We start from the raw sequence: 10,725 nt of genomic DNA, 5'->3' as shown, positions 1-10,725 counted from the left end.
GGGAAGGAGAATGTCTTAGTCATCTAGTGCTGCTATGACAGAAATACCACAAATGGATGGCTTTAACAAAGAGAAATTTATTTTCTCACAGTCTAATAGGCTAGAAGTCCAAATTCAGGGCATCAGCTCCATGGGAAGGCTTCTGTCTCTGTGGGCCCTGGAGGAAGGTCCTTTTCATCAATATGCCCTTGGACCAGGAGCTTCTCTTGGCAGGAACCCTGGGTCCAAAGGATGCTTTACCTCCTGTGCTCCTTTCTCAGTGGTACAAGGTCCTCCCTCTGCTAGATTCCTTTTCCTTTTATCTCTTGAGAGATAAAAGGTGGTGCAGGCCACACTGCAGGGAAACTCCCTTTACATTGGATCAGGTATGTGACCTGGTAAGGTGTTACAATTCCCCACACTAATCCTCTTTAACATAAAATTACAATCACAAAATGGAGGACAACCACAGAATACTGGGAATCATGGCCTAACCAAGTCGATACACAGATTTTTGGGGGGACATGATTCAATCTATTACAGATGGGATCCCACCACCACCAAGGAAAAACACCCAGGTGAAGAAAGCATTTTTTGGACTCGGAATCCCTGCACTGAAAAGCTCCTGGACCCAGGAGATAGAAAGAGAGCTGTAACACTGAAGACAGTGAGGTGGTGGCAGAGAAACTGCGGCAGAAGAGACTGGTAGGAGACAGCACAAGGGGCTTCTCAATCCATAGAGGGAGAAAGCTGAGTGCCTTTAGGCAGAAGCCTTGCTGAAGGTGTAGGGTACTTCCGGAACTTGGTGGAGCTAAGTTTGCCGACTGACTAGAACTGGGCTGAGGCTTACTTGTGGAGTGGAGTACCTCTGGGCACTTATCGGCAGAGTTAAAAGAGCTTTGTAACACTTGCCCCTGAGCAGGGCAGAGGCCAAGGGGCCAGAGAGAGGTATGCCTGCAGCACAGCTGGGAAGAGGCTGTCCTGATAGAACTATATCCTGAGTGTTCTTGAACCTGAATTGTAACCTGTTACTTCCCTAATAAATCCATGATCATAAGTATTGTCTGTGAGTTCTGTGCAGCCATTGCAATGAATTATTGAGCACAGCAGAGAAGTAGAGAGTGTCTTGGAAGGGACGGTTGGTGTCAGAATTGGTAAAGATGTTGGAGAGAGAAGGCATGTCTGACCTCTGCCTCATAGGAATCAGTCTTAGACTGTTGATCTTAATTCTCCTTCCCCCATCCTGAAGTTAGAGGGGGTCAGAGGCCACCTCTATGCCATTGTTATACACCTTTCCCCTGTGAATTAGCATTACCCATTATAAATTATATTATCCATTAGCAAGGATGGTGAGACTTTGTTTCACGTACTTTGGACATGTTATCAGGAGGGACCAGTTCCTGGAGAAGGACATCATGCTTGGTAGAGGGTCAAGAAAAAAAAGGAAGGCCATCAATGAGACAGATTGACACAGTGGCTGCAACAAAGGGCACAAACAGCAACAATTGTGAGGATGGCACAGGACAAGGCAGTGTTTCCTTCTGTTGTACATAGGATTGCTATGTCAGAAACAACTCGGCGGAACCTAACAACAACAATGGTCATCTAAGGTTAACGGTGATTATTTCTGCATCTTTGGATTTGGATTTTTTTTTTTTTTACTTTCATCTTTATCAGTTGTGCTCTGTACAAATTTTTAATAATGAATACTCTGTCCTATAGGGTTGCTATGAGTCAGAATCGACTTGACAGCAGTGGGTTTTGTTTTTTTTTTTTATCACCTTTATAAAAAGTGGGAGAGTAATTTTTCTCTTAAAATATTAGGGGTCAATATGGCAATATTTTAATCTTAACAGTGGCTTATTTTGAGTCTTGGGAATATGGGTGTTTAATTATTCTTTTATTTTTTGTAACTTTCTGGGTTTTCTGCTGCCTAAAGTGGCATAGTATTTACATAGCACCAATTATAAAATATTGTCTTAAGATGGTTTCAGCTGGTTGATCTACTTTTCTCACAAGAACCTTCCAAATGTGTAAGTTAGATTTCAATGATCTTTAACCACAAAATCATTCACAATTGTTTCTTGCCAGGCTTTGAAAACAATGATTAATTTTATAAATTAAATTACAAGCGTCTTTGGGGAAACAAAGAATAACATTTCTGCGTGTTTTTAAATAGAGAAAAAACTAAAAAATTCTAGCCACTTGCAGGAAGAAAGGAGGAGCCCTGGTGGTGCAGTGGTTAAAACATTTGGCTGCTACCCGAGAGGCTGGCAGTTGGAAACCACCAGCTGCTCTGTGGGAGAATGATGTGGCAATCTGTTTCTGTAAAGATTTACTGGAAACCCTATTGGGCGGTTCTACTGTGTCTATAGGGCTGTGTGAAAAGTGGGAATCAACTTGACAGCAATGGGTCTGGTTTTTTTGGTGCAGGGAAAAAAATTGATGAAAAAGAAAATCTCCATGCCTTTCAATGTTTTCTCATTGCTGTTTTTAATTGAAATAAAGGGGAATAGAAAGTTGAAAGTATATTCATTGGGTTACTTTTAGATTCAATGGCTTTTGGTTTTAAATGCATCTTGATTTCAAAACCACTGATTGTCAAAATGCATAAGAAAAATGAACATTTGTAAGGAAAGCTAATAAGTTCAGTTCAATTTATCCATTCAGTTACTATACATTAGTTCCCATCTGTTAAATTTGAGGGTCTCTACAACACTGTGTGTGATAAAGACGGTTATAAAAGCTGACACATTATTCACGTATTTTTTAATAACATTATCATTATTGATAGGATATCATGCAATAGATGGATAAATCGTAGACAGGAAAATGTGTCAAGCTGAATGTTCTCTTAGAATAATTTGCCTATTGGATTCAGGCCCCATCTGAGCAATAGACACATATTCACATGAGATTCAGTTAGTCAATGAAAGAGCATAGAGAGGTAAGGGATTCTGGGATGATGGACTATGGGTGTCTGTTGTAGAGCTGAAGGTTAGCCTGGCCTTTCCCTAAGGAGCCGTGGTAAAGGCCTTTGGCCAGACGTGCCAGTATTTGGTGCAGAAATAAGCTTCATAGCAGAGAGAAGTTTTTGTTTATTGTACAGGAGAACATAGAGAAGACATGCTTGGGTGCAGAAGAAAAACAATATGAGATCAGCAATAGAAAACAGATTTCTCAGGAACTAGAAAGGAGAGGACTTGACACAGGGCTTGAATTTAGACGATTGCTCAAAGGCACATTGCAAAATGCCTTCTCTCCCAGACTTTGTACTTGCTTTACCACACCACCCCCAGTTATCATCAAGTCATCCTCAACTTATAGTGACCCTGTGTGTGTCAGAGTAGAACTGTGCCCTGTAGGTTTTTCAATGGCTGCTGATTTTCAGAAGTAGATCACCTTGCCTTTCTTTCGAGGTGCCTCTGGGTGGACTTAAACCTCCCATCTTTTGGGTAGCAGCCAAGTAAATTAACCTTTTGCACCACCAAGGGACTCCCGTACTTGCTCTATGTCCCTGTATTTTCAATGTAAACATGTACAATTGAAGCAAATGTACCAAAAAACAAACAAAAAAAAACATTCCTCTCCTCTCACAGCATTTGCTTGTAAATTGCTTTGTAAATTCTGAGAAGAGTGTGAGAGCAGTATAGAAAAAAAAAGTACTTCAGTTGGTATCATGATTTATAACATTCAAAAGTACCTATTTTTATTTATATCAAAGCAACAAACATTAAGTCCTTATGAAGTGCAGTGTACGCTCCTTACGTTGGGGTTATAGCTGTGTTCTTGCTCTTGTTCTCTTCCTTTACACATTCAAGTTCTGCTTTCTCTTCTTAGAGATTTTTTGAAATATTTCTTTCTGGCATTTCACAAACCCGAAACAGGCTAAAGAAACAGGGTACATCATTCCAATTTTTCCTTGGATTTGAAGAGTCTCTAATGGTAGCACAGTCTTCTACCGTAGCTAAGTTGTTGGGCTCACCTGTATCCCAGAAGCTGAAAAAGAGTGCCACAGAATATTTTAGAGCCCAGCAAAAAGAGGTAAACGGTCCTAATACATATATCAGGCAAATCACATTTGTGTTATCTAAGTCTACAACAATTTTGTGAGGTAGGTATAAAAAAACACCATTTTATTGATGAAGAAATGGAATCTCAGCGATGCTAACCCGTTTGTCTAAGTCACAGAGCTTTTGAGTAGTGAAGCTGAACTGGATCTTTCTGACTTTATTTTGTCATGCACACTTACAGCTTTAGACTCAGAATGAGAAGTTACGGGAAGGACTGATGCCCTGATGGGTTTGTTTCCCTCACACTTCTATGTTACTTACCATCATGCTTGATTTCCTTTATTCTACACATAATAGCACACATTAATTTAGGTGCACCCGTCAGTGGTGTTACAGTGCTTGAGTAAAGTAACTCTTCTAAAGTATCAGAGCATCTGAACTATAGTCTTAGAACTTTTGCTTACTAGCTATGTAATCTTGGGAAAGGCACTTAACCCCCATGGCCTTCAGCTTTCCCAAATGTTGAATGAAGATTAATAATATTGATGTATCTCAGAGAAATGTAATTTAGATAAAATGAGATAATGAATGAGAAAATATATTGAAAACTCCAAAATACTGTGCTCTAAAGATGTAAGACTGTTATTAGGAGAAAAGTGACCATATCAAGGGATTCCCACATTTATACCATAAGAATCTGTTCTTCCACAAATCACTATTTTTGTCTCATTCACTACAGTTCTGGGGCATGAGACTCTGAATTTCACTCTGTCTCTCCTGCATCTCCAATGACTTATTCTTCAATTCTAATCCCCTTCTCATTCTCATCTATTTTTTTATCCTTTATTCTTGAGATACCACTGCCGTCGAGTTGATTCCGACTCATAGTGACCCTATAGAATAGAGTAGAACTGCCCCATAGAGTTTCCAAGGAGTGCCTGGCGGATTTGAACTGCTGACCTCTTGGTTAGCAGCCATAGCACTTAACCACTATGCCACCAGAGTTTCCATTCTTGAGATAGTACCAGAAAATGGGAGAGGAGGGGCCTTGCGCTTCCCTTTTCTTTCTTTTATACCAGCTTTTCCCCTTCCTGCATCTAATACCACTGAGGATGAACCTCAAATTATCCCATGGAACAGAAAGAGGTTCTCAGAAACTCACCTCAACAAAATTAGTCTAACTTTAGGATTTGGGTTAGTGTTGCAATTCTCCTGCAAGAAGATTACCTCAGAGACTCTTTGAAAGGTGTGCCATCCACCCATTGCCACTGGCCTTCAGCCACCTGGTCTGTCAGTCCAATGTAGAACTCTCTCCTTCTAGGTTTTGTATGGAAAAGAAATTCCTATGGGAGATACACAATCAACAAATGGGAGATCAATTGTTTCAGTTCTGAACAAATATTGAGGGTAATTGTTATTAAAAGAGGCAAGGTAAGACCTGTGCTAGAGATGATAGATAAATGGACCTGAAATTATAAGGTCACAGAGGATCATTTCCTGGCTTTAAGTTGACAAAAAAGATCCTTCAACAGAGAAGGTGATTCTCAATAACTCATTGAAAGTTTATTAGCTGCTATTTTGGGTTTGGGTATTGCATATGTCTAGCATAAAACTTTATCAATCACACCATGAAGAAAATTGGTAATATTTGCTTGCCCTTTTTCATACGATATGTTCATAACCACATGTTGTATGATATGTGTATTGCTATGATGCTAGATGCTATGCCACTAGTATTTCAAATACAGCAGGGCCACCCATGGTGGATAGGTTTCAGTGGTACTTCCAAAGATAGACTAAGAAGAAAGGCCTGGCAATCTACTTCTGAAAATTAGCAAATGAAAGACTCCATAGATTACACAGAATATTTTCTAATATAATGATGGAAAATGAGTCCCCTATGTTGGAAAAAAAAAAATTTTTTTTTTTTTTTTGCACTCAAAATACACAGTGGTCACAATAGACTTGAGGATAGCAATGATTATGAAGATGGCGCAGGACTGGCAATGTTTCAGTCTGTTGTACATAGGGCCAGCTTGATGGCAACTAACAACAGCAAAGTCCATAAACATAATGGTCTTTCTAAAATTAACTGCCAACCCTCTTTTTTTCCTGTCTACATAATAAAAGAAATCATTGAAATTCTCTTTTCTTAAGTTCTTGTAATAATGAAAATAAACTAGATAGGGATATCTTAATATATATACTTACAGATATTTCAATACATTCATGTAACAAATAGTGATTGAGAGCCGGGCACTGTGCACAGGTATGTGAAAAGGGACGGACCCTGTGAAGAATGCTAAATTGACACTGGAGGAGGTTGTACCCCAACTACCTGCTCCTCCTCTGTGTTGATAACCACCAGATGAGCCCCCATGGCTGAGCAGTTTTTTGAACTTGATGTCCAGGTCATGGCGTTAGTAGAAAAGAAGTAGCAGCTAGATTGAAAATGTTTCCAATTCAATGGACAGTTGTTGACGGAACCTAGAAGGAGAGAAGTTTCCGTGAATGTCCCAGATAAACCGAGTAAGAAAACAGAAAGTTCCCTCTGGGCCCATAGAGCACATAGCTTACAGTCCGAAACCCTGAAACCCCTTGTTCATGCCCCACTATCTAAGACTTGAGATAATTCCAGTGTCGATAAACATAAACAGCAATTTTCTTGTCTTTTGCAGTAATCCCATAATCATTATTTTATAGATGTCAGTGCCAGTAAACGCAACCATACGCAGGTAGTCCCTGACTCACCATGTATTTGGGTTATGCTGAACCACACTTACTACATCTGTTTTTTTTTTCTTCCTACATCTTAGCATTAGTAATATGTATTACATACAATGTTGCAGCATGTAATATGCTGATGTTATCATTCTAACGCCAGCCCCCAAAGACAAATAGAGACTGGATTTATAAAGACACTGATAATAAAAGGCAATAATAATGAAAGCTAAAAAAAAAAATGAGGTATTTGACTTTGGTCAGAACATATTTATGACAGGGTTGTTGGAACGGAAACCCGTCATAAGTTGGGAACTACTTGTATTCAATCTGTCCCATCTATGTTCTTCAGGTAGAACTCTATTACCTGTTCTTAACCGTCAAGAGCAGAGAAAGTTATACACTTTATCTAATGATCTCTTTTGTTGCCCCAACACATACCCTCAGCCAAATCTCTAAACTGTGGGTGCACAAATGAACTAATTTTACAGAATTACAAAATATCTCCCTTTGAAGGCTTATTAAAAATAACTATCTCAATCTCTCTCAATTTAAAAGTGAGAGAGTTATAGCCCAGAGAAGGAAGCCATTTTCTGAGTGCCATGTGGCATTTTGGAACACGACAAGACTTGGAACAGAATTATATCGTAGAGCATGGGGTGTGTATTTCTGAGGCATTTACACATTTTCTACTGTCTCTGTATTTTTCTCCTTCACCTCCTTTTGGAAATGGATGATCAACAACAACAAGAACAAAAAAAGCCATTCCTGGGGACAACTCCTTCCACTTACAGATTTACTGTTCATACATATATCTCAATTTTATTCCAAAAGTTCACTATACCTCTCCAGGACTTCTTGTATTTCCAAAGTTCTAATCCTGCACTCTCACCGACTCCTCATCGTTCTCTCATAGCACAGGCAAGCTTTTAAATTTTGTTTTTGAAAAGCAGGACCACCTATAGTTTACTTATCTCAAAAGCCATCTAGAAGCCCAGAAAATGTTGATATGTAAATTTTGGTGTTCGAATTTGAGGGTTATTATACCTGAGCCATCATTGTAGTCGTAGAGTTCTGTGATATTCTCATGTGGTTGGAAATTTTCCTCATCACAGAGTAGAAAGAAGCGATACGTTACTGTAAGGAAAGGGGCACAGTTAATGCTCATTAATTTTTTAATAATAAATAAATGAATTTTCTTATTTTAATATTCATAACAAAAACAAAATAACCCAAACCTGTTGCCATAGAGTCGATTCCAACTCATAGTGACCCCATAGGACAAAGTAGGACTGCCCCGGAGGGTTTCCAAGGAGCCTCTGGTGGATTCGAACTGCTGACCTTTTGGTTAGCAGCCATAGCTCTTAACCACTACACCACCAGGCTTCCCATTCATCACGAAAGTTCCAATAATTATCATGTTTTGTCACTATCCAGTTTTCCTTTTACATGGAGAGGCACTGGGATTCATTTGCTCAAGAAGGCAGAGGGAATTCACATTTCATGGTTTTCCTCATTTGTGAAGACAAATAGGTTTTATTTCAGACCAAAAGACCTAGAGCAAAACAAATGTGTTTGTACTCCCACTAATGTCAAGGCTAACCTTCTCTACCTTCCCTAGCTAAAAAATAAAAATAAAAAATTATCATGTCTCTGGTCCTGACCTTGGAGTCCAGAGCTTCAAGCTAGGATTTCTTAGGGAAGGTCACGCTAATGATAGTGCAAAGGTACAAAGGGAGGACCCAAGGCAGCCTAAGAGATGAAAAGTATCTTTTATGAAAAATGTTCTGGGGTCACCAAAATTTGGTAACAGTTCTGCACTAGTTGGGGCCTCTAACCTGAGGAGTGGCGTGGAAATCTACAGGAAAGAAACCCTTTGTGGGAGAAGAAAGCCTACAGGTAGCAAGAAAGTGTCTACTCCCAATATTCACAGGGGAGAATTAGATTGAATTTGACCTTCAGAACCTACCAACACATCTGGTGACAAAACAGGCACTGAGAAGTAGGATGGAGACCCCAGCAGCAGTCCATACAAACCCTTGGGAAGAGAAGAATCCTTCCTCTGCAGAAAGAAAGACACAAATGTGGGCAATCTTCCCTAAACAAGACACAAAAGAGATGAAGAGATTCTTACTCATCCTTACTTGTTTCCCTCTGTTCACATTGTCTGTATCAGATAATTCTCTAGCTTCAGTGTCCATCAGAATTGCCCAGAGGGCTTGTCAAAGCACAGATTGCTGAGCTCCATCCTCAGAGCTAACAATTCAGTACAGCTGGGGTGGAACCAACATTTTCCCAGGGAAAGCTGATGCTGCTGGTGTGGGGACCATACTTTTAGAACTGATGGAGTGATTCATTAGCAATTTTAAGACTCTGACTCATGAACTCAGAGCAATCTGCAATTTTTCCTTCCCAAGTCCCCCAGTTAAAAAGTACTTTTATCTTTTCTAAGTTTTTTCCCCTCTTCTTTCCAAAAAAAAAAAAATTTTTTTTTCTTTCCTTGTCTTTCTCTGTCCACCTCTCTGTTTTTCTTGTCTTTCTTCTGCTCCCCTCTCTACAGTGTTTCATTTTCTCATTTCTTTGTAAATGAGCCAGTTAAAACATCGACAATCATCTAGTAGTTGCTCTCCTGCTGCCAACAAGCATTCTACAAATAAAGAAAGTAAAGTGACTTGCCCAAGGTGACACAAGAACTTATAGAAAGAGTAGTGATAGCAGCCTGGTACTTAGCTCATCCTGATCTCGAGTCCAGGCAGCTTTCTAGTATAACATAAAATCTCCTAACCTTTCTGCCCTCTTTCCTTCCTCTCTCTCTCTCTCTCTTTCTTTTCTCACTTTTCTACATACTCGTGTCTACTGTTCTCTTTATCACTTCGTTCAGAAGTGGGATCTATGGAGGAGAAGGGAAAGTTGCAAATTTTACCTGTGTGTGGTGATGCAGATGATTTGGAGGAACTCATTCTTCCTTTTTCTTTCTCACCCACTGATCCTCTCTCTCACTTCAATTTCTCAGTCCAGTTGTGTTTTGCTGGAAATATTCAAGAAAAATAAATCTTGAAGGGTGAATACTTTATCTGCCCTTTAGGAAGTTCAGCTCTAAGACATAGAAATATTAACTTACTCTAAAAATAAAATTTTTCTAGTTGTGTGTTAAGTCAGGGTTTCCTTTCTTACATAAGGAGGACACGGGATTGTATCAGGCAAGGGTAGGTTGGTTCCCCTTACTATAAGAAACAAAATGGGGAAGTGATGTAATAATGGTCAGCATCCCCAGAAGCAGGCTGTCTGTGGGCACTATGCGAGAAAGGCTTTAAAAAATATTGTTTTATTTGGGTTGATGAAGTTTCTCTGCTTTCTTTCAGGCCTAACCCATTCCCCAGTTTTTCCTTGATACTGTGGAGCCCATCTCTATTCATTCTCTGCTCTCCCATTTCACTTTCAGGTTGTGTTACCCACACGTTGGTTAACTGAAAAGGAGATTTAGACTCCAAATTCTCACAACACCTAGCAGAGAACTGGGCACATACTGTAAGTCTTTATGACTTAGCAATGCAAATTTCTTTTTATATTTTATGCTTTTTCTTCCTTCTTCATTTGAAGCTTTTGATGAACATTCTAGTACTGCAGATCTAGAGCCTTCTTAACAAAGTGCTAAGTCCTTGGTTGATGCAAATGGCTTGCGCTTGACTACTAACTTCAAGGTTGGTGGTACAAAACCCATTCAGTGGCTCCACAGAAGAAAGCCCTGGTGATCTGCTTTCATTAAGAGCCAAGAAAACCCTGTGGAGCAGTTCTATTCTATAATATATGGGGTCGCCATGAGTCAGAATTAACTTAATGGGAATGGGTTTATCAAAGTGCTTACCACTAGGTGATTTCTCAGATGCTGTCTGCTGGGTAGTCTCATGAGATGAGTTTACTGTAGAACTCAGCTCAGTTTCCTACATCATAACGCAGCTTCTGAGGCCTCAGACACTCTGTAGGTAGTTTAATTCTTTTGTTCTGAACTACT

At 39.6% G+C, this 10,725-nt stretch overlaps 1 protein-coding gene across 2 annotated transcripts; it reads right to left on the bottom strand.

The window, feature by feature from the left end:
- Positions 1-1,858: 1,858 nt before the first annotated feature.
- Positions 1,859-9,915, bottom strand: CLEC4E (C-type lectin domain family 4 member E). 2 transcript variants are annotated; one of them, XM_049882377.1, is made up of 7 exons: positions 9,835-9,915; positions 9,637-9,741; positions 8,683-8,811; positions 7,761-7,850; positions 6,331-6,479; positions 5,220-5,335; positions 1,859-3,978 (listed from the first exon to the last, which is right to left on the bottom strand). In XM_049882377.1, the coding sequence occupies exons 2-7, from the start codon at positions 9,671-9,673 to the stop codon at positions 3,816-3,818; spliced, it is 684 nt and encodes a 227-aa protein (XP_049738334.1). In that variant the 5' UTR covers positions 9,674-9,741; positions 9,835-9,915; the 3' UTR covers positions 1,859-3,815. The 2 variants fall into 2 exon arrangements, with proteins under 2 accessions (XP_049738334.1, XP_049738335.1); XM_049882378.1 differs by having other exon boundaries at positions 8,683-8,775; positions 9,637-9,900.
- Between the last annotated feature and the right edge of the window lie 810 nt (positions 9,916-10,725).

Source organism: Elephas maximus, chromosome 4 (genome assembly GCF_024166365.1).
Source record: "Elephas maximus indicus isolate mEleMax1 chromosome 4, mEleMax1 primary haplotype, whole genome shotgun sequence".
NCBI lineage: Eukaryota > Metazoa > Chordata > Mammalia > Proboscidea > Elephantidae > Elephas > Elephas maximus.
The sequence above is the reverse complement of the archived record's forward strand: the minus strand, read 5'-3'. Positions and strand labels throughout refer to the sequence as shown.